Source organism: Tamandua tetradactyla, chromosome 18 (genome assembly GCF_023851605.1).
Source record: "Tamandua tetradactyla isolate mTamTet1 chromosome 18, mTamTet1.pri, whole genome shotgun sequence".
Taxonomy (NCBI): domain Eukaryota; kingdom Metazoa; phylum Chordata; class Mammalia; order Pilosa; family Myrmecophagidae; genus Tamandua; species Tamandua tetradactyla.
The window spans coordinates 15,683,692-15,708,607 of NC_135344.1; the positions used below are offsets into that span (position 1 = coordinate 15,683,692).

At 34.1% G+C, this 24,916-nt stretch overlaps 1 protein-coding gene across 2 annotated transcripts in view; it reads left to right on the forward strand.

Moving 5' to 3' along the window:
- CDH19 (cadherin 19) overlaps nucleotides 1-24,916 on the forward strand; it is a 123,638-nt gene that overhangs the window by 23,311 nt on the left and 75,411 nt on the right. Inside the window, exon 2 of one of the 2 annotated variants that reach the window (XM_077135276.1) lies at nucleotides 20,827-21,136. In XM_077135276.1, the coding sequence (XP_076991391.1) occupies nucleotides 20,942-21,136 (195 nt within the window). In that variant the 5' untranslated portion in view covers nucleotides 20,827-20,941. The remainder of the gene's footprint in view (nucleotides 1-20,826; nucleotides 21,137-24,916) is intronic. The other variant, XM_077135277.1, reaches the window with a different exon arrangement.

The window sequence follows — 24,916 nt, forward strand, 5'->3', positions numbered from 1 at the left end:
TTATTTTAAATACTCTATTTCATTTCTCTCTCCTCTAGTCTTTACCTTCCTTCTGCCAGATTGGGGGTAGGTTGCTCTTATTTTCTAGAGCCCTCAGCCTGCTACCCAATAGATCGGCACTGACACTCAGTCACTGCAGTATATGCATAGGGGTTACTCTGCTCCCTCTGGAACAGGGCCAGGTACTCAAAATGGGAGCACCTGCCATAGAGAAGTTAGGGAATGGGCCAGCAAGTACTCCATGAGGTTCTCCTACTATATTTTTTAAAAGTTTTAAAATAACATTTATCCTTTTTAAGAAATTTTAAGTTAATTGTGCAATACAGAAAACTGAAAAGCACAAGAAGTGGAGAACACAAAAGTCATCCAGTTTCTAGGTTGGCATATTCTTCTAGGTACTTTATGTGTATGCACAGAACAGAGCATACATTTTTATGTGGTTGTGACCACACAGAATGTATCATGCTTTCTCATGACTATTTACCAACTCAAAGTCCCAAAAGCCATCAGTATTGCAATAACCAAGAATATATGACACCAACTCAATCAAAGGGAGAAAATGTATTCCTGCCTTTCTTGGGAATAAAAATTTCTTACAGGACAAAAATGGCAACAGGCTTCTAAAGATATTGGCAGAGTTACAAACACTGCATTCCCTTAATGCTCAATTTAAAATGAGACATAAAGTAAGAGTACAAAATGCATAATGCATCTAAGATAATTCATTGTTAGTTCTACATTGAAATAATAGCAAGGCATGTTTCCATTGAGTTATTTAGTAACATTTTCCTATGGTACAGCCAAGAGATGTGCAAATACAATGGTTACATCAAAAATGGAAATATGAATACATCTGCATACATCCCTCTCCCTGCACTGTCTTATTCCCTTCTGCAGCCAAGCTAATGAACAAGCCCTGATGCATACTGCTCAGAGGTGGTTTAAGTTCAGGCCAAACATGCTTCTTTCCAGTTAACAAAAAAAAATTTACAAATTCAGTAACTCACTAGCCCTATTTTTTATCATGCATTGTCACCTCAAGATATCTGAAAAGTTTAGATGTTGTGAAATAAAGAATGAATTTTATCCACAATAAACACATGTATTCACAAAAAAAGTATGTAGATAGATCTAAGGTTATAATCTGTTCTGGTTTGCTAGCTGCCAGAATGCAATATACCAGAAATGGAATGGCTTTTTAGAGGGGGAATTTAATGAGTTGCTAGTTCACGGTTTTAAGGCCGAGAAAATGTCCCAATTAAAACAAGTCTATGGAAATGTCCAATCTAAGGCATCCATCCAGGGAAAGATACCTTGGTTCAAGAAGGCCAATGAAGTTCAGGGTTTCTCTCTCAAGTGAAAAGGCACACAGCTAACACAGTCAGGGCTTCTCTCTCGGCTGGAAGGGCCCATGGTGAACATAGCATCATCTGCTAGCTTCCTCTCCTGGCTTCTGGTCTCATGAAGTTCCCTGGGAGGCATTTTCCTTCTTCATCTCCAAAGGTCACAGGCTGTTGGACTCTCTGCTTCATGGTGCCACAGCATTCTCTGCTCTCTCTGAATCTCTTTTCTCCAAAATTTTTCCTCTTTTATAGGACTCCAGTGAACCATCAAGACCCACCCAGATGGGTGGAGACATGTTGTCCCCTAATCCAGTTTAACAACCACTCTTGACTAAATCACATCATCCAGGGAGATGATCTGATTACAATTTCAAGCATACAGTATTGAATAAGGATTATTATACCTTTATGAAATGGGATTTTGATTAAAACCTGGATTTTCTAGGGGGCATACTTCCTTTCAAACCAGCACATAATCTAAAACTGTCTTCTAGATATAGAGAGCAAGCAAAGAGCCACTCCTTTCCCCCTTCTTCTTCCTGTCCCACCATTTCCCTGAATAGGTACAGAAATACCTCTAGCTCTGAGAGGTGGATATGCAAAGGACACTCACAGAAGACAGTCATTCCTATGAACTAACACAGAGACATTCCTATAGTGATTATGTGTCTACCTGAATTTTAATATATTTTGGACATTAGGGCTTATCCTTTAATACATAGCAATAACTAACATGCTTATATACAGAAATGGTCAGACAATCTGAACATTTCACATGCTTGTACTTTCTTCCCTGTCCCCATCTCCTCAGCATTCACTCTTAGATTTCTAGTATAACGATGGCAGTCCTACATATTAACAGAAAAATATTTAAAACATTACTTTCAAATCTCTACTTTTAATATGCTGTATACATATAAGCATCTAGAAGGACTAGATGTTTCAAATAAGGACTTAAATTCATCCATGAAACACACAGTAGCACTGAATGAACAATATACCTGTAACAAAGGATATAATCTGAAAGTATTTTTAAATAAAAAAATTCTGGCCTAGAACACTTCCCCTTCTTACCTTTATCAACCCAGTAGCTGCATCTGCAAAGCTTAGAGGATATTTTAACAATTTTGCTTCCACAAGGAAAATATCATAATTTTCAGAACAAAGTCTTCTTTCAAAATTTTAGCACTACAGACTTATTGGCATAGAATCCTTGGTACTTTCTTTTCCCTCTTCCCTGCAACAGCACAAACAGAATGTGTACTTCTCTGGAGGTGGTATGGCCATTCCATTTCCAAAAGATACGTCACAGAAACTTTGGGCAGGCCATGGTGGCTCAGTAGGCAGAGTTCTCGTCTGCCATGCCAAGAGACCCAGGTTCGATTCCCGGTGCCTGCCCATTAAAAAAAATATGTAAGTCATATGAATTTTAACAAAACAATCTCTACAAAATGTGTTTTTATTACCTCTACTTTTAACATGCTTTGTCCACTTCTAAATATCTAGAAAGACTAGATGTTTCAAATAAGGACTTAAATTTGTTCACCATATATACAATAGGGTTGAATAAAAAACACACATGTAACAGTGGTTATATCTGAAAGTGTCTTCTAAATGGAAGCATTCTGGTACAGAGCCCTTTATTCCTCCCAATTCCTTCTCTCTACCACAAATCCAGTGGGTGAGTTATAGGCACATGTGCTACTTAGATGTGGTTTTACAATTTCATTTCCAAAAATCATTTTCAGAAGACAGCCTTTATGTGAATCTTAAAGCAAAGTGATAAAATGTGCTAGTTTACTAAGTCTACTTTGTCATACACTGGCAACCTCTTTAACATCTAGAGGCTATATATTATAAAATAAAGACTCATTTGTTCAGTATGTACATAGTTAAATGAATTCGCATAACATACAGGGCAGTGAATAATCAGAAATTTTCTAGAACACGCTGGAAAAAGCACCTTTTGACTTTTCTTCCTTCTCATTTGCTTCAAACCAAAAGCAAGCACAAGAGTAAAATGTTCAGAGGTGGTTTAATAGTTCCATTCCCAATGACAATATTTCTCATCATATTTAAAAGCTATTTACAGTATTATTCTACTATCTCTATTTTTAAGCACATCAAGCACTTATAAACATTTAGAAAGACTAGATAGTTCAAATAAGAACATCCATGTTCACTGCATACATAGTATTGTTAAAACAAAAACTGCATGCAAATAACAATGGCTATAACGTGAGGTATCTCCTAAATATGACCATCTTGGCATCAAACCATTTCCTCCTCACTTTATCTTTATCACCTGTTCAGGGGACAAGTAGGGACAAGTGTAAAGTTTAGAAGTGGTTGAACAAGTTCACACCCAAAAGTCATTTACAGAAGCCAAGTTTTCCAATTAATTTCAATACAAAGTATACAAAACATGCTAACTTTATTGACTCTACTTTGTCATACACTAGCAACCTGTCTAACATCTACAGACTAGATGTTGCAAAATTAGGGCTCATTTGCCCATTATATACACTATATGTGGCCAAACAAAATGCACAGAACATATAGAATAAGTTTTGTCTGAACACACAAGCATATTACCTTTTGCAATTGCTTCCCTCCCACCTCCTAAAAACCACTAAAAGAGTATATAGACTGTAGTATGCTGCTCACAGAAATGGTTTAACAATTCCATTTCCAAGACACTATTTCCTATGAATTCAAACAAGACAACATTTAAAAATAATAGTTTACTACTTCTATTTTTACATCAGGCAATTCTAAACAACTAGCCAGACTAGGTGTTTCAAATAAGGACTTAGTTTATCCACTATATACAGAATAGCCTTGAATAAACCAACAGTTAATCTGAAAGTGTCTTCTAAATACGAACCTTCTGGTCTCGATCTCTTCCCTTTTGTCCTTCCTTCACCAATCCTAGAAGCCCTAATGCTCAAGGTTTCAGAAGACAATCTTTCCTGGGAATTTTAACACAAAATTTATAAGATGTACTAGTTTACTGATTCTATTTTTGTCCTACCCTGATAACCTCTTTAACAGCTAGAAGACTAAATGTAAATTAGGGCATGCTCATCCACTGCATACACAGCAAAGTCCAACCAAATCCACAAACATAGGGACAATGGCTAATCTTGCCTCACTATAAACACACTGGCATCCAGCCCTTTGCCCGTCCTTTTCCCTCCTCCTCCAAAACAGTGCACAAAATATGTATTACTCAGAGAAGTGGCTTGGCCATTCCAAAAAGCTTCACAATATTTCCTATGAATTTCTAAAAAAGATAATTTAAAAATACATTTTTACTACCTCTGCTTTGATATGTCAGAAATATCAAATCAGAAATCACACCAGACCTGAAGAGAGGGCAGAGCTTGAGTCCCCCAGCCCCGTGTTCAGGGCCCTCGCGTCCCCTGAAGACTCCACAGCACAGGGAGCCTGCTGTCCTCCTCACCTCACCATGCCCCACCTGCAGGTTTGAGCGGGTGGGCTCCAGGCTGGAGACTGTTCAGCCACAGGGGCACCATGAGGTAGCGGAGGGTTCCACAGCCTCAGGGCCTGGATGAGGTTCTGGGCAAGGCAGAGTCCCAGGCTGCCCCGACCCCAACTCAGCATTTTCACCTGGCTCTCTGTTGAAACTCTTCTACTATATTATAAAGCAGTGATTTCTTGTTTCTGCACTTGTTCAATTACTGCAACCCTTTAATTATTCTCCAGAATTCTGAGGAAGATGGCCCTGACAGTTCTTTCTAGTTTTTCTTACACCAACATCTTGGTGACCAGCCAATGTGTGCCTTCTTAAAAATGAATATTGAGATCATGTCTACATCATGAAAAAAATTCAATGTATAATCTAAATCTACCACCAAATACATATACTATTGCTTTTATAAGGAAGTCTAGAAGTATAGATATAATTAGGGGGATAAAAGGGAACAGTGTTACTAAGGTTAATAAGCATTTCAAAATTTTATTTTCTTTTTTTTTATACAGAATTCATCAAATTAGAAGAGACAAAGGTAGTCTCCAACTCCTACCCTTTATTAATAGCAGCACTGTTTTAGTTTGCAAACTGCCAGAATGCGATATTCAGAAATGGAACACCTTTTTGAAAGGGGAATTTTTTAAGTTGCAAGCTTACAATTCTAAGGCCATGAAACTGTCCAAATTAAGGCGAGGCTATAAACAATGTCCATACTAAAGTATCCAGGGAACATTACCTTGGATCAAAAAGGTAGATGATGTTTGGGGTTTCTCTATCAGCTGGAAAGGCACATGGCAATGTTTGCTAGCTTTCTCTCCCGGCTTCTTGTTTCAGGAGGCTCCCCCAGGGACATTTTCCTTCATCATCTCCAAATGTCTCTGGCTATTTGGGCTCTGTTAGCTCTAAAGCTTTTTTCAAAATGGTTCCTTTTCAAAGAGCTCTAGTAAGCGATCCCACCTTGAATGAATGAAGATGTATCTCCATGGAAACCATCTAAAATCAAAAGTTACCCCCCACAGTTGAATGGATCACATCTCCATGGAAACAATAAAAAAGATGCCACCCAACAATATTGAATGAGGATTAAAGACCGTAGCTTTTTTGGGGTACATAATGGCTCCAAACTGGCACTACCCACATTTTACTATTTATTTTCACACTGAGGATTTCAGAGTGTATATTTCCATCACACATTTAAAACCCCATAGAAGAAGGTAAAAATATTTCTTTGAAATGATGGTCAACAACTTTTTCTTAGTAACATTTTAGAAATCTTGATTTTAAGAGCTTTCCTGGAGGTTATTTTAAAAAGAACAAAAATTCCTGACTGACTCATAGTATCAGTCTTTTTACGTATTGTTGGGCCAAGTTTGTTCCATAGTTTTCTAAAGATGTAGATGTTACATTAATTGCCATCTGCTTTTTCTTACAAGAAGCTAGCATAGTTGGTTTCAGCTTCCCACAAGCCTTCCAGGATACATTATAATTTTATACGTTTTCACAGATGAAATAATTATCTTTATGTAACCAAGAAGAAGCATAGGAAAGATGCTTTCTTATTAGATTCAGCTTTAAACTATATAAGTGCATAGATTATATATTTTATATTTTTCACCTGTTAAGTCATAATTAGTCTTTTCCAAAAATGTAAATTGTTCTAAATCACACTGTAATCATTATCAGTTTATGTGTGTCATGCAATCCCATGTATTGCTTCAAGCATGACAGTGTTTATTAGTCATGTTTGGAAAAAATAATGACATTCAAAGAATCTGAAAATATATGCAGAACATATACATTAGGAAAAATGTATCTTAATCTATTTTGCAATAAGTAATTTATAAAGGGTTTAAATGTGTGTGTTGCTTGCAGAAATCAAAATATTTGAAAATTGAGAAATAATGACCTCATCAGATCTCGATAGTTGATGGTATAGCTGCCTATTGGTAGCTATTTTTATGGAGTTGGTTAAAGCCACTTACAAGTACTCAATATCTTCCAGATAATGTTCTGGGTGCATCGAGTCATTTAATCAAGATAACAGCTCTGCAGGAGAGGTGCAATCATTATTCTCAGTCTATGTATGAGACAATTGAGGCATGGAGAGTTTAAGTCATTTGCCCAGTGTCATTCAACTAATAGAAGGTAGAGCAAGTTTAGACCTTCAGTCATCCTTGCTCCACAGGTTGTGTTCTGAATGACAGCAAGCTGCCTGTAGAAGGACATTTGATTTTGACATATTTGGGAAAATGACTCCAAAGTCAGTAGATTGTAACATGCTTGACCTTCATGATGGTGCTAAATAATCCGTTTTTATATTAAGTACTTCACATATTATAAAATTATGTGTGAATAATAAAACAGAGGTGTACATAAGGAAAATTTAAAATTCATTTATAATACCTCAACTCAGAGATGATTTCTATTTGAATTTTACTGCATAATATTCTAAATCTTATTCTCTTTTTCTACAATTTTTCTTAAATTAATGGAATTATTTTGTATGTATGTATTTTAATGTTTTTATCTCACCTAACAACGTTACAGTCATCTTTCTATATCATTCAATTATTCTACAGCTCAGGTTTAATGGCTGAATGTAATCATATCAACATGAATTTTGAAACCTGTTTTTTTCACTTGCTTCTTTTTCTGTACCGTCTGTATATGCATATGATTAAGGTATATACAGGGCTTGGAGTGTTTCCAAATTATAAAACCAAACTGAAAAATTAACATACATGTGCATTTTACTTTCTGAAATTTTTAAAATTATGTTAGAATAATTTTTCAGGTATTAACATAAAGCATTGCTTTATCTATGTTATACATTTTTTCACAAAAACATTAAGAAAAAACATTAGAAAAACAAAATATTTTACAGGGCTGACATCAGTCACTCAGGAAAAACTTGAATTAGCTTATGGACATTCAATAGCTAAGTTAAAATCAGATTGCAAAATAGTAAATGCATTATTAAGTTCTATATAGGTCAATTATATTGGCAATATTTAATGCAGGATATGGTCCAAAAGGAAATTTTAGCAAATGTTTAACTAGGATTGCAAAGATTTCATCTGGAAATGCTAAGGAGAAAACATGTTTTGATCGCTTCTGGGGTAGGGACAAATGGGATACTGATTTAAGAAACTGAGATTTTGTCAGAGTAAACTTCCTGAACTTCAATCCACCGCTTCTAACTCTGAAAGATTTTGCACTCTCAGGCTCATTATAGTCGGTGAGAAGCACTCCAAAAATGCTGCTCATTAGTCATCATTCCAGCCCAGGCATGGAACAGCCTTTAAGTTCCCTATACTAGCACATCACAGAGAGGGATGCCAAGGATGGTGAGCCATCAGAAGAAGGCATCAGAGACTCTTACAAAGACAGTCTGACTCCATATTGCTTAATCTACAGCACAAGGCTTTTTTGAGTAAATATTTAAAATATTTATCTGAGAGCACATAAATAGGACAGTGAAAGACTTTCACATTCTAAGTTTGTGAACTGAGTGCTCTTGGAGAAAGAATTGGCCACATGATTTATGACGATTGTTGGTCGGAAATAGTGCTTCCTTCTTACTTATGTGTACAAGCTGGTCACTCGCGTTTCTTTCTATAGCTCTTATCCGGGTCTTGAGAAAGCCGTTTCAAAGACTTCATGTATAATGCCTCTCTAGGTAGACTGCCAACTTTCCCTTGATTTTTAAGAGATCACAAATAGGATTAGTTTCTATATTTATCCCATCCACATTTCGAAAGCTTTGACTTTTATCTTCCCACACAAAACTACCAAATCCATCATTCTGACTTACTCTTCCATTCCGTTTTCAACTGAAGAATCTTTAGAACAAGAGGAAAAACTGTGTCCTAAAAGCAGATACTAGAAAAAATTTATTATATCTAGTTTCAAGACTGATCCAAATGTTAAAATGCAATTTCTGCATCTTTAGTCAATTTAAATAAAGTGAACAATCAGTGACAGATGTCATGATATAAGATATGCATACATTTTCTTTATGTCCATTAAAGAAAAGTGTACAATCTATTGTACAATCTATGCACTGAAGATTAAGTTTCTAGTCCTAGTTCTATGCTAAATTATTTATTATTCAGCAGGTCACTTAAAATTTCTGAGTGTAAATTCCTAAATGTGTGAATGTCTTATCAGAAAAAATATAATTTTCAGTACCAAAATCATATAGGTTGAACACAATATCTTGATGATGCTTATGACAAGTACCTAATACAAATATTAACAAAATTATTTTGTCTAATGCTATGTTGATGCTATGCCATTTCATCTTCTTTGCATTACGTAGTTTTAAATGCATTGCATTCTACATTTTATTTAATATATATTTATTAATATACCTATGTATTAGTGAGATGAGAATAAATTTAGACTAACATAAGAAACAAAATTAGCCTTGTTGTTTCCATTAAAATATCATACAGGGTTTTATCAACATATTAAGCTGATTGGAAACTTTAACCAGGATTGCAAATGCAGGGTGGAAGCACCGCTGCTTATTTCTCTAGAGTCCATTTCAGACACAACTAATTGACAGCACTTTTTCATTATTCATCTGGACTCTGTCCAGAGTATTTCATTTCTAAGCCTAGCACTGTAGACAGCTGTCATCACTCCTCAGTCAGAGCAGGACCATTATTTAATATGTTTTCTCCTTCTCCTGAAATATATGACCATTATAGAAATTTGGAACATGGAAAAGTATGTAAAAAGCCACAATATTTCATTACTCACATATAACCATTGCTAACATTTCATTCATTTTTCTTGTATTTTTTATATAGAGGTTTCTATTAAACAGCATTCATAGCTGCTTTTGTTAAAATTTATTATAAAATTATATTTTAACTTTTATTTTTAAATTTTAATTTTGCAATATCTGTCATATACTTACACTGAAAATACATTACATATGCTAGAAAAATCACCCAGATTTAACAAATATTATTTGACATACTTTGTTTTAGAGAGGAAAATGTGACAGATCTTTCTAAACTCCAACCTTTATAACAATTTCCTTACCTATCATCAAATTAATTACTATAATAAAATGTGTGTAACTTTTCTGCTACTAGATTTAATATTCTAATAAATCTGTTTATGTCACATTATACCATGACTTTGAAATACTTATTTAATTTGTTTCATATAATATTCAATTTGTACTATCATATTTTATGATTTGTTCATTTTATCCAACTAACACTTGTGTCTCAATGAAATTGCCTCCCAGCATTTTCTCTCGGTATTAAACAACACAAAAGTGACTGCTAATTTATACATTAAATACACTTTTAAATCCATTAGATTTAGCCAAATTATTCCTCAAGATAGCAGTCCAAATTTTCAATTTCATCAGATGCTTACGAGTTCTGTTTTCTGTACGGTTATTAAAATATTCATTTTTGTCCAAGTGTTGCTAATAAAAATATTATATTCCTTATGTTATTGTTTAGAAATGAATATTTTAAACAGAAGTAAAGAAAAATCATAACTTTCCAAATACTCATGATCTAGACTGAGCAATTATTAATTTTCAAGCTTTTGTCATCATGATTTTTCTATTTTTCCTTTTTTTTTTCCCCCCCGAACTGTTTAAAAGTAAATTACCAGACATCATGTTATTTCCCACATGAACTTGCTCTAATATGCGTAACCAAAATATTGGCCCATGTTTTTATATAAACAGAAAGAAATTGCCATACCTACCAAAATAAACATTTTCTTGTTATCATATGCCAAATATACACTGAATTTTTCCAGATTCCTAAAAAATGCTTATAAAAATTAGGTTTCTTCAAGTCAGGATTTAAACAAAGCCTTGTTTTTACACTTCTTATTGTATCTGCTTAAAATCTCTTCTAAAAAAAAACTCTTCTAATTTAGGACAGCATTCTTCATAGCCCTCCTTTTTTTTTTTTTCCTCAAACCAGTGACATGTTGAAGAAATTAGGTCAATTTAGTAATAGGCTAATGCTATTTAAACATCCATGTGTATACAGAACACATCTATAATGTTATAAAATGCAGATTCCATCAGTACACCTGGGGTAGCTCAATATTCTGCATCATCAGCAGGATGTCGCTATTCCATACATCACACTCTGGAATGCTGAGAGCAGAAAAAAAAAAGGAATTGTATAAAATGTTCAATTAGAACCAAAGAAAGCAAAAGAAAAGGAAACAAAGAAATTAAGAAGAAAGGTAAAAAGTAGAAAATACTGAATAGTATGGAATATTTTAATTCAACTGTACCAATAATCACCAAATGTGTGTGGTCTAAATATAAAAATTAAAAGACAATAAAAAACAAAAACAAAAAAATTTTAAAAAGACAGTTTATCAGAATAGGATAAAAAACTAAGACCCAACTACCCAGCTGTATGCTGTCTATAAGAAATCCATTGTTGTGGTTTCAAGCTGTACGTACCCCAGTAAAACATGTTCTTAAATCTCATCCATTCTAATGGGTTTCTACATATTGTAGGTAGGATGTTTTGAGGAAGTTACTTCAGTTAATGTGTGCCCCACCGCATTCAGGGTGGGTCTCAATCCTACTACTGGAATCCTTTATGAGTGGAATTAATCCAGACATGAGAGAGAGAAAGACACAGGAAGCAACAGTCTGGGAGGGAACCCAGAAGAGAAGGAAGAGACCAGGAGATGCTGCCATGTGCCTTGTTATATGGCAGAGAAGGAAAGGATCGCTGGCAGCTGGTCTTCTGGGACATTTTTCCAGCCCCAAAACTGCAAATAAATTCCAGTGGTTTAAGCTGACCAATTTCATGGTATTTGTGGAGCAGTCTAGAAAACTAAACCACTCACTTTATATAAAAGAAATGGACAGGGTAAAAAGTAAAGGGATGGAGAAAGAGATATCATACTCATATTCATGAAAAGGAAGCAGTAGCTATATTAATTTCAGACAAAGCGGAATTTGAAGAAAGAAAAGGTTTTAGAAAAAAGAGAGGCATTACAAATTGATAAAGGGGTCCATTCTCCAAGAAGATAGAACAATTCTTATAGAATATTAAAATATATGAGGCAAAAGCTCACTGCAGAGAAACTATGAAAAAGAAATAGATAAATCCTCTATCAATAGATGATGGTTCCAGCAGGTGGGAAATTCAGTAAGGATATAATTGAACTGAACAGCATAATCAATCAACTGGGTCTAACTGACATTTACAGAATACTCGATCCAACAACAGCAGAATAGGCATCTTTTGTAAGTTCCTATTGAGCATTCACCGATATAGAGCACATTCTGAGTCATAAAATACACCTTGATAGATTTAAAAGCATATGAATCATTTAAGTAGGCCTTTAGACTACAAGGAAATTAAACTAGAAATCAATAAAAAGAAAAATAGCTAGCAATTCCCAAAGTATTTGGAGATTGAACATCATACTTCTAAATAACACATTCTCAGGAAAAAAAATTAAATATTTGAAATAATTAACAGTGAAAATTACAAATTTGGAGGATACAATCAAAATTTGGAAGGTACAATAAAAACAATGTTTAGAAGGAAAATTATAATATTGTGTAAATATATTAGAAGAGAAGGATGATCTAAAAATCCCCTAAGTTTACATCTTAAGAGACCTAAAAAGTGTATGCACAAACCTCAAATACAAAGTAAGCAAGAAATAATAAAATAAAAATGATATAAATAATAAAAAGAAAAAATAAAATAAATAAAAAAGAGCAGAAAGCATTGAAACTGAAACAAGAAAACCATAGAGAAAATCAGTGAAAGAAAGGTTGATTACTTAAAGAAATCAATAAAATTGAAAAATGTATATCTAGGTTAATCAAAAGAAAAAGAGAGAAGACACAAATTACTAATCTCATGAATGAAAGAGGCATCATCACAACTGATCCCATAGACATTAAAAGATAATAATATCACAAATCTGTGCCCACAAAGTTTGCTAAATTAGATGAAACAGACCAATTCATTGAAAGATACAATCTATCCAAATTCCCAAAAGGGGTAATAGGAAATCTGAATAGCACTGCATCTGTTGAAGAAATTGAATAGTCTATTGATGACTTTCCCAATCAGAAATCTCCAGGCCCACCTGGTCTCACTGGTGAATTCTACCAAAAATTTAAAGAAGAAATGATACAATATGCTCTACAATGTTTTCTGAAAAATAGAGTAAGAGAGAACAATTCCCAATTCACTGTGTGAGAAGAGCATTACCTTAGTACCAATTTCTGTTTTTTATTTGATTTTTTCTCTATTTACATTTAGTGTGGTTATTAATGTAATTGATACTATATTACATATATCTTGCTACATGCTGTATACGTTCCCATCTATTCTTTGTTCTCTCTTTCCTTTTTTATCTCCTTTTTTTAATTATATATTTTTTTATTATTTCATTTTATCTCTTTTGTAGCATCTTTAAATAAAAGTCTCTTATTTTAGTTGTTGCTTTAGGTTTATAAATATACACCATTATCCTTGACAGTATACTTGAAATTATACTGTATCACATAAGGTTTATTGAGCTTAAAACAGTATATTCTTTGCCATTGTGCTATTGTTTTCTTATATTTTAGCTCTACATATGGAATAATAACATACTTAAAGTTCATGATTGAGTATTGTTGAACTTCTTAACTAAGGGTTTATAATTTCGATCAACCATTTTTAAAATTTGTGTTTATGTCTTCAAATAGTTTTATTCTGTTTCCCCTTTTCTGCCCATTTTTTTTTTACGTCTGTGATTATACATGTATTAGGATGCTTGAAATTGTCCCACAATCAGTGTTAATTTGTTCATTTTAAAACCCCTTTTTTAAATCTCTATGCCTTGTTTTGGAGGATGGTTGTCATGTTTAGAAAGACAAGGTTTTTTTAGGACAGTGTAAAATGTTTTATGGTTTAAGATATTTTTATCCTTCTTTATATCAACATCCTTCTATTCTTTCCAACATTAATGGATATTAGCCAGGGTTCTCTAGAGAAACAGCACTAACAGGAGATACTTATCTTACTTTAAGGGCATATCAGCTCTCCAGCCCTATGTCATAATCTAGTCCACAGGAATCTTGATCATCTCTCTCTCTCTCCCCCACAAGACAAAACACTGGTCCATTATATTGATATGTTGATTGGATCTAGTGAGCAAGAAGTAGCAACTACTCTAGACTTATTGGTAAGGCATTTGTGTGCCACAAGATGGGAGATAAATCTAACAAAAACACAGGGGTCTTCCACCTCACTGAAATTACCTCATGTCCAGTAGTGTGGGGGCCTTTTGAGATATCCCTTCTAAAGTGAAGGAAGCTATTGTATCTGGCCTCTCATACAACCAAACAGAGGCACGGTGACTAGTTGATCTTTTGACTTTTGGAAACAACATATTCCTCATTTGGGAGTGCCTCTCCAGTCCATTTACTGAGTAACCAAATAAGCTGCTTGTTTTGAGTAGGGACTAGAATAAGAGGAAGCTCTGCAACAGTTCCGGCCTACTGTCCAAGCTGCTCTGTCACTTTAGGCTTCTCATGTCTCCAAATCAACAGGCAAATAAGGAAATTACTATACTGGCTGGGGAAATTGATCCTGAAAATCAAGTAGGACTGAAACTACACAACAGATGTAAAGAAGACTTTGCCAGGAATTCAGGAGATCCCCTAGGGCATCACTTTGAACTACCATGCCCTCTGATTCATGCCAATGGAAAACTACAATAGTGCAATCCAGGTAGGACTACCAACAACCCAGAAACTTCAGGGATGAGTTTTTGGGTCATCTACCAGACATGGCCAACTGAGGTGCTTGCTTAAGGTAAAACGGTCATGAAATACATAAGGGAAGAAGTAGTGATGCAAACAAAGACCACATGACCGGTTACAGAAATGAGGACTATGATGATTTTTTTCCTTGTTTTGAGAATGCTTGAGAAAATAAATCTTTGTTTTCTTCCCTATCTTATCCCCTTATCACATGACGTGAGTTGTATTAGGTCCATGCTGTAGGTTAAGTTATAGGATATCAAGTTTGAGTGAATATTACCCAAGGACTTGCACCCTATGATGGTTAGCTTCATGTATCAACTTAACCAGGTGATGGTATCTAGTTGTTCGGTAAAGCAAGCACAGGCCTGATTGTTACCATGACGGCATTCGGTGAACTTAAATCATCAGTAAGTTGATTATATCTACAATCACTTGGTCTTTACTTTCAAGTAAGATGTTAGCTGTAGATGTACTGTAGTTTCTTCTTACGAGAATAATATTCTTTTCTATTGCTAATTTGCTGTGAGTTTTTATCATAAATGGAAGTTGTAATTTGCCAAATGTTCTCTATACCTGTTCAGATGATCCCAGGGTTTTCTCTTTTATTCTGTTATTACAGTGAACCACACTGATAAATGCCTGAATGTTATTAATAGTAATTGTATTGAATTTACAATTATTTTGTTTGCCTTGTTTGCATTTGTATTAGTGAAGATTACTGGTCTTTGACATTAATATCTTGTTTTATTATTTCTGTTACACTGTCCTTATAAAATGTATTGGGACATGACCCTTTCTCTATTTTCTGAAAGACCTTGTGGAAGATTGTATTATTTTTCCTTAATTGATTTATAGATATACATTTGGTTCTGGAATTTTCTGTTTAGAAAGGTATATGTCAAATTTACTTTCATAAAAATTTTTGTAGTGCTCCCTTATTTTCCTTCTAAATTTGTAAGGTATATAGTGATATCCCTTCTTTCATTCCTAATAGTATTAATTTGCACCTTCTCTTTTCTGTTCCTTATCACTCCAGATAAATATTTATTAACTTTATTGATCTTCTCTAAGAATAATTTTCTACTTTTTAAAAATTTGCTGTAGTTCTTTGCAATATCTATTTTATTGTTTTCTGATATTAACTTTTTAAGTTTCCTTCTTCAACTTATATTGAAATTTATTCTTTTTCTCATTTCTTAATTTGAGGCATAAGTGTATTTTTTAACTTTTGTACATGACTGTATCCTGAAATAAGTTTATTGATATACTTTAATTTATTCTCAACAGAGAATAAACTTTTATATTTAAACCTCTGAAATATATTGACTTTTTTTTCATGGTTCAGCATATGTTCTTTCTTTATGAATGTGTCATGCTTACTTAAAAAGAATCTATACTCTGCAGTTGTTGATGCAATATTCTATGAGTATGAATTATTTAAAGTGAGTTGAGTATACTTTTTAAATCTTCCATATACTTAAGGATTTTTTGTCTTATTGATATATCAGTATTGAAAAAATCTTAAATACTCCTTATAATTATGACTTTGTTACTCTTCCTCAGCTGTAGCATTTTTTGCTTCACGTATTTTGAAGCTTTGGTATGAAATTCACTCACATTTGGGGCTGGTGGGTCTTTAGATGAATTTATATTTTATCTTGTCATCCTTTTGATGAATTTACCTTTTTATCATTGTTCTTCCCTTTTTACCTTTATCATGCTTGGTCCTTTGATTAATTTACCCTTTTATGCTTATAAAATTTCCCTCTTTACTTCAAGTAATACTCCTTGTCTTGAGATCTTGTTTCTGTGATGTTAATACAGCCATTTCAGTTAAATTATTATTTTGTGGCATATATTTTCCTTTCTTTTTATTTACAACTTATTGCGTGAATTTATAATTATAATGTTTCTTTTATAAAGAGTCTATAATTGGCTTAAGAGTTTACATCCCTTTTGACGATCTCTGATTTTTATTTGAATTATTTCAATTTGATTAGGTTTGCTCTGCAACTTAATACTGCACTTTCCTTCTACTTTCCACTTTTCCATTATATGAATCAATTATTTTTCTAGGACTCCAGTTTCTATTTCTTAGTATTTTCATAAGGCTTTCTTGTGTATTTTGTGCTTTAGTGGTTGATTTAATGATTTCAATGAGCCTCTATCATTTGTTATGATATTCTACTTTAATTATTATGACTGCTATTATTATACTTTATCTACAATGTAAAAAGTTGGCTACTTTTTACACGTCCACTTTTTTATGCTGGCATGAATTTTAATTGTGTGTGTCATATATTCTGTCTATATTCCATAATACAGTTATTATTGAATGAGCAGTAAATTACTTTTAGACATTAATATATAGCACATATATTTAATAGCTCCCTGACTTGTCATTACTTTGTGTAGATTCACTTGTCCTTTGTTCTGAAGACTTTCTCCTTAAGGTTTTGTAGTGCAGATCCTGTTGATTAATTTTTGGTTTATTTTGCCTTTTTTTGGAGGTTGCTTATTTAGAGTTGACATTATTTTCTCTCAAAAATTTAAGTATGGCATCCTATTATCATAAGCCTTACATTATTTTTGATGAATATTCGAAATATTTAGGTTTCTTTTTTTCACTAGTGATTTTGTTTTTAAGGATTTTTCTCTGAATATTTTACTTTTAGTGATTTTATTATAATGTGCTTAGGTGTTTTTTCTTTGTGCTCGTTCTGCCTGGTGATTATGGAGAGTATTTTGGAGGGTTTGCTATTGCTCTGAAAATTTGGAAAGCCATTGGTCATTCTTTCTTTTCTTTTTTTTTTTAACCTAATCTCTCTCGTAACTCTTTGCAACTACAATGAAACCTATTGTGTAACACTTGATATTGTCCCACAATAATTCTGCTCATTCATCTAAATTCTCTTTCATTCTGTTGCTTTCTTTCTATATTTTAATTTGGTCAGTTTATATTAACTTGTCTTCAAAGTCACCGATATTTTCTTCTGCAGTATTTGATCATTGATAAGAGCATTCTGAGATTTTTAAAATTCAATTCCAGTTCTAAAAATGTACTCTGGTTCTTTTTGTGTTTCTAATTTTTCACTTGTTTCACCACATGTTTATTGGAACATTAGATTTGGGCTATGATCATCAATGAATAGTAAAACTTCAAAGGAAATGGTGACTGGGAAATTCCTAACAAATGCATCTAGCTGGTAATATGCAAGTCCATAAGTGAAACTGAGTCAAAAACAACTGCAACAGTAAAAATAAGATGTGAAACAACGAGGTATTCTGTACTTTTAGATGTTATGCAAATTTGAGTGCATATAGCATCAGCTGATCTAATCAAGTCTCTACTAGCTTACAGGAAATATTGGGGATAAAGAAACTACACACTCTGGTAAATAGTATAGTCATATAACATTGTATTATCAACTGTAAAAAAGTTTCCAGACTAATGAGAAGTGTTAATAATAAGGACAACTTTGGGGGGGGATAGGTATATATGGGAACTCTGTGCCATCATAGATTTTTTCTATAAATCTACAATAGTTCTATTAAAAAAGCAGTCTGACATAATATATTAAATCACACTATCAAACTACCAACAAGGGTGCAATTAGAAAAATCCAGAATGTAAGAAATATCATATGTCAAATTACCTTGTTTTCCCAACATATAAGTGAAAAGTTAAACAGAGAGTGAGGAAATACTATGGAGTAAATGAGACATAACTATTGTATCAACAAACTGCATTATGTGAACATATATGATCCTGATTCAAAAATGTTTAAAGATTTTCTTAATTTGAACATTATAAATTTATTACGATAAAGTTATATATTCTTTTCCACCTGGCAGTGGCCATTACTTTTATCTGAAAGGTAAGCCATGAGTAGTGCTTACAAGTTTATCAGGAGCCATGGAGGAAGCAGTCCCGTGTGATGTGCTTCCTCCTGAATGTCCACGTGCTGCTGGCAGTGCCACAAGCTCTCTGTGCTCCACAAGGTCTTTGCCCCACCTGGCTTGAGAATGCCCACAGACTAGGATGTGGGACCAAACAAGGTCATGGCACCTCTTGCCTTTGCCCACTTCCTAAGGGTGCCATCAATGACAGGCCCATCCATGCTGGTGTCAGCCAGGTGAACTTTGCATGAAGCCTTCAGGCTGCTGCCAAGCAGTGAGCTCAATGCCACCGTGGGATCCAGAGAGTCCTGAGTTCTTGCTAGTTGGTGACAATTCTACATTCAAATTCTTGAGATAATCCTCCTCGATCCAGTCTGTATAGGATCAGAAGAAATCCCGACACCCTCTGGATCACCAAGCCAGCCCAAAAGCAGAGAGACGTGTGGTGGTTCTCTTATGGTTAGTGATTCTTTGTTGGTGGTTCTCATTGTGCAGCTTGGCAAAGGTACAAAACTCTCAACTCCACTAATTAATGTTGGTGAAGTTCATATCTAATAAACAATCTAAGACAGAAAAAAAATTTTAATTTTTAAGACTTGATTTTTATTTTCCAAAGGATATATAGAGAGAATATATATACATAGAATGCATATGCATATTCATCTGTGTGTATAATTACTGTATAAGATGATAGAACATCTTAAATTTGAGTGAAGTGGGTTTGGCTGTGTATTGAAAATTGTTGAGGCTGAAACTGAGTAATGGGGATATAAGAATTCATTATACTGTTTTCTCTATTTTTAGATGTTTGAAAATATAATAATATAAAGTCAATGCAAAGAATGCTATTCACCCAACATCGCAACTACGATTCATTAGCACGAATTTCCCAAACACATGAAAATGTACACATATTATCTTCCTCATAATAATTGTACTTATTCCAAATTTTTAAAAATTTTTCATCAGGAATCAGAAAAATAACATTTAACAATTCTTAAGCAACACGCATTATTTGAACTTCATATATTCAAAAGGATGAAATTCATCTGTAATTTTCACCTCTGTTGAATTTCTCCATGACCTTCATTAGATAAACGCATAAAGAAAAGCACATTTGCTTGAAGGGGCCACAGAGGGATCACAGAATCCCCATGCAGCAGAATATGTCCTTTCTTAATTAGATACTTTTTAGCAATGCTTCCTAATAAAAACTGATGACCTAAGGGGCTGTTAAAAAATACAAATATGGAAGATTTAAGACTTTGTGGAGAAGGAGCATACAGAAAACTCCTAACCATAGCTTTTCTGTTGATTACAAAGTATCATGTTTTATTGTAGATTTCACAAAACTGTATTTCTTCATGAGAGCCAAACGAACAAATCTAATTTGTTTATGTCATCGGGTACCATGTAAAGGTGGGAAATGCAAAGACAGTGATTACATATAAGGATGAGAATTACCCATCAATTCAGAGAGTTGCTAAGATGAGGTTTGGGCAAGGTGTGGGCAAACTGAAAGTGTTAAATGTAGAACTCAGTAGGTTGAGATTTATATTTGTGTTTAAATGTATATAAATGTATATTAAAGTACCAGAAGATTCTTTTCATCTCCATCTCACATATTAAAAACATTCAGCCATTTTTAATCAGTCACTGAAATTTTGTCAGATCTTACTTCTTTAAGATAAAAGATGTTTTTCCCATATCAATCATAACATGAAAGTGTAACTATCTTGCAGTCTTTCTATTCACAGTGTTTTATCACTTCATTTTAATTGATTATTAAGTCTCCCATGTTTCTAAGCTGATTTTTCCTTTTGTCTATTTAATTAGATACATAAAGCATCATAATTTGGAAAATAGGAAGAGAAAACTTTTTTCTGTTGAATACAAAAGAGAAAAATGACTTTTTTCCTTGTCTTGATGGTTGCTTTAACAAGATAGTATGAGTTTTACTGAGAAAGGAGGAACTGAACAGATTTACATAAACAAACAAAAAAATCTCTCAATGTCAGCTGTCAATCAAGGAGACTGTCAGAACAAATTTCGACCTTCAGCCAGATTTAAGACTGCAGCTCAAAATGAATGGTGCCTGAGTAGAAATTTATAATTATTCTAATCAAATTGTTGCTGAGCTACAAGATATAATTAACTAACAACAGAAAGAAAAATAAAATGTGTATATATTTTTCCACTTATTCATACTATTTTAAGGATGTAAGAGTTATAAACCTATTTAACAATTATGTGAAAAAAATGTTATTTTTATAATGTCTTTTTTTTTTATGTTTTAGGGGTATGAATTTACTTAAGAGTAAAAAAAAATTAGTAAAGGAACAAACAGTTTTTGTTTCCATCATCCACCGTTTCCTCTGAAGAGTACCTGTTAGACTCAAAACAGACATCACAATGAATTACTGGTTATTGCTACCTTTTATGTTGGGAATTCCTCTCCTTCTGCCCTGCTTTACAGCAACAGAAAACTCTAAACCACAGGAAGTCAAGCAGCCAATGGGATCTCATCTGAGAGTGAGGCGTGGCTGGGAGTGGAAGCAGTTTATTGTACAAGAGGAAATAAATATGACAGAGTATTTCATTGGCCAGGTACTTATTCTCCAAAAATATTAAAGTAAATATTTTGAATGAACTGTAAGTGAGTAAGTTACTCAAATTTTGGAATTTGATGAAATTCTATATTTACTCAGTGGTACCATTAGGACATACAGCAGCCTAATTAATGGTTTCAGATTACAAGCCTCTAAAACAACCAGTAAAAGCAGGAAGAAGAAAGATAGCTCTTGGTTTTCAAACTTTACTTCAGTCCCCATATGAAACGCAGCCTTCATTTATCAACATCTGGAAATTTGCTGGTGTTACTTTTCGTAATGGATCAAAGTAGCCACACTGTCATTTATCAATGATATTTAGCCTGATTTTCTATTATGCTAAGTAGCTGTTAATTTATCCCCAATTAATTTTTAAGGAAGCAGATTAATTCCAAATCCTTTTACAGTTAAGTAAAGATAGGGACCCACACACTTAATTTTAATTAGTGAAGTTGCAATACGAAGAATAATTATTTTCAATTTCTTATGCAAATATATTTTAGGAAAAGTTCCTTAATAAGACAGAAAAGCTCCTATTTATGTTGTTTTGCTTTTATTATTTGGTTTTCTTTAAACAAAGGTAATTACAATATCATGCCCTTTGCTGTAAGGCTCTTTCTTTAGATGAATGAACTGAAATAAGTTTAACTGCTAATTAACTGGCACTAAAATTTAATTGGGCCCAAAGGGTGAAGTGCTTAAAATTCATTAACTCTTTTTTCCAGTCTTTTCAGGAGAGCTGCAGTGTTGTATGGAATCCTGCTTCTTAGAGCTTCAGCTCTTCAGTCAGCCAAATACATATACGTACATTCCACCAAAAGCTTAGTTTAGAATTTATTTTCCAGCAAACAGATTTCAAAACTTTTTTTTCCTGTGCTTGTCACAAGTACTATTTGTCATCCTTGTTATTTTCTGTGAGTACAGATAAATCACATACACAGAGGCATAAATGAGGTCCATAGTTAAGTGTCTGCTAGTTAACTATGAGTCTCTCTAGCTCCGTTTCCAAAAGAGTCCGCAGCGCACCATATGCTCTCCTGTCAGTGAGTGGGGTGACAGGCTAGCATCGTGGCATCGCCTGGTGACTTTTAGTAAATAAGGCGCTGCAGGGAAGTGCACTGATGGATTCCGAATGGAGACTACCTCTGGGCTCACTGTCACATTTTCTAGTTTGTTAGGCTGCTTCTGCTCCTTACCCAAATTTCTTGTTTCTGCTTTACGCAGAGTGATTTTTCCTATTTTTTTCCATTCTCTGAAAATCTTCATGAAACTATTCTAACAGAAGTTTTCCCCTCTAAACAACCTGGATAGTCTTTAAACAACATACAGTTGCCTATCAGACGACTGGTTTAAAAGAGCAATAGCGGATATTTTGGTGTTTGCAATTAAAGAGCTAGTAAAGATAAAATGCAGCTGCTTTGCTCAAGATAACTCTCTCTTTTTGATCCTTTGGTCACAAGAAATTCAGTTTGGGAAGCACAAATAAGCAAAAAGTTTACAGTGAATTTTGTTTGCCAAATTGATGGTAGCTGCTTAATCTAGAAAATATTTTGTGAAGGGAAGTGTGGAGCGAATTGCTGCTATGGTGCGTCATGGGAACACAGCTTCCGGGCACAGCAGAAACTTTCAGCAAACGATTCCTTTATTACGTGCTCAGCAGAAAGAGTCCAGAAAGGGCAAATTACGACAGCACAAAGAGTCCAAAAGAGCCGGGGGAGAATCCCTTCAGGCCAACCTCCCAGGGTGGCCGAAAACCGTTCCAGGTCGTGGTCCACTGATGTGGCTCCACACGCCCCACTGCCCCAGGGGAAGAGAGACAGAGCTCTACTGTTCCAGTGTGATTTTTACAACCTTTCTATGGCCTTTTTTTTTTTTTTTTTGGAGGTTGGGGGACGGGGTGCATGGTCCGGGAGTCGAACCTGTCTCCTGCGTGGAAGGCGAGCATTCTCCACTGAACCACCCATGCACCCGGGTGTTTGCGTGTGATTTCCATCCCTTGGAGGAAAGGGAGGGGATTATCCCTGCCACCGAGAATCCCTATTCTGCTAAGTGTCGGGGCCTACAGGCCCAGGGTTTCTACACTTACGGTCTGGCCAGGCCTTTTCTTAGACTTAACATCTCCCCCAGGTGGTGGGATGGCGCAGGATCGAAAAGGGGTGGGGATAGAAAAGCCCCAGGATGGCTGCTTAGTGTGGTTCTGACTTTCCCAGACTAGGAGGTGGGCAGTGGGTGATGGCTGCTTAACTAGTGTCTGTGATTTCCTGTTAGGGAAAAAGAAAAATCACTATACTGGAGTGCAGGAGATTGAAATGTATTTAATACACGTCTCTTGAGACTTTTTTTTAAATTATTAATTAAAGAAAAAAAAGAAATTAACACAACATTTAGAAATCATTCCATTCTACATATGCGATCAGTAATTCTTAACATCATCACATAGATGCATGATCATCATTTCTTAGTACATTTGCATCGATTTAGGAAAAGAACTAGCAAAACAACAGAAAAAGATATAGATTGTTAATATAGAGAAAAAAAGAAAAATAATAAGAATAGTAAAAAAAAAAAAAGAAAAGGAAAAAGAAAAAAAAAGACAAACAAACAGACAGACAAAAAAAAACCTATAGCTCAGATGCAGCTTCATTCAGTGTTTTAACATGATTACTTTACAATTAGGTATTATTGTGCTGTCCATTTTTGAATTTTTGTATCTAGTCCTGTTGCACAGTCTGTATCCCTTCAGCTCCAATTACCCATTATCTTACCCTGTTTCTAACTCCTGCTGGACTCTGTTACCAATGACATATTCCAAGTTTATTCTCGAATGTCGGTTCACATCAGTGGGACCATACAGTATTTGTCCTTTAGTTTTTGGCTAGACTCACTCAGCATAGTGTTCTCTAGGTCCATCCATGTTATTACATGCTTCATAAGTTTATTCTGTCTTAAAGCTGCATACTTTTTAAGTCAAGTTTTGTTTTGTTTTAATCTGGGTTCTTAAAAATCTCAAGTACACTGGCCTATGAATACCGTACGGTAAATATATTTGAAATACTCGTATTCATTGCTCATTGTAACTTACCTTCTATTATTGTGTCAAATTTTAAACTACCTCAAAATTGATATCATTTGAAAAATATGGCCCAAGCATTGCCTTCATTTGATGTATTGATTGGAGCATACATTTTTTTCTTATTTTTTTCTTAACGTTATGGCATAGAGATTTGGTTTTTAAATTCTATTTTATGAGTAATGAAGTACCACCTAATTAAATGAGCTATAATCGGAAAGTTGATTTGAGCATTTATTTTTCTCAACTTGGTTGTTTCACAGCAAAGTACTATTATTCAATGCTTTATTAAAATGTTAAATTAGTTGATTTAAGTGTGTTCAGATGTCCTCCCAATCACATAAAATACTTATTGATAGGTCCAGAATTATAAATTTTAATTTGAGTCACCAACAAAGTGATATCTTTTGTTTAGAGTGCTATTTCATGGTTAATTTTGTAAATTTTCAGAGAAGGGACATATTCATAAGTAGTATCAAATAAAGCCTACATCCAAAATAATTAGAGGTCATGGCATGCTTCTTCAGTTTATGTAAAAGTAATTCAGGTTATGAGAAAACATGCAAATGATATTAACTATATCAAAATGATACTGTAAATTTTGCACACAATATCCTAGTTATAAATAATACCTTTTTGACACTATGAATGATGAGCACATTTACCTTGCTTTTGAAAAATGAAAATATGAGGGCAGACAAGGAAAAG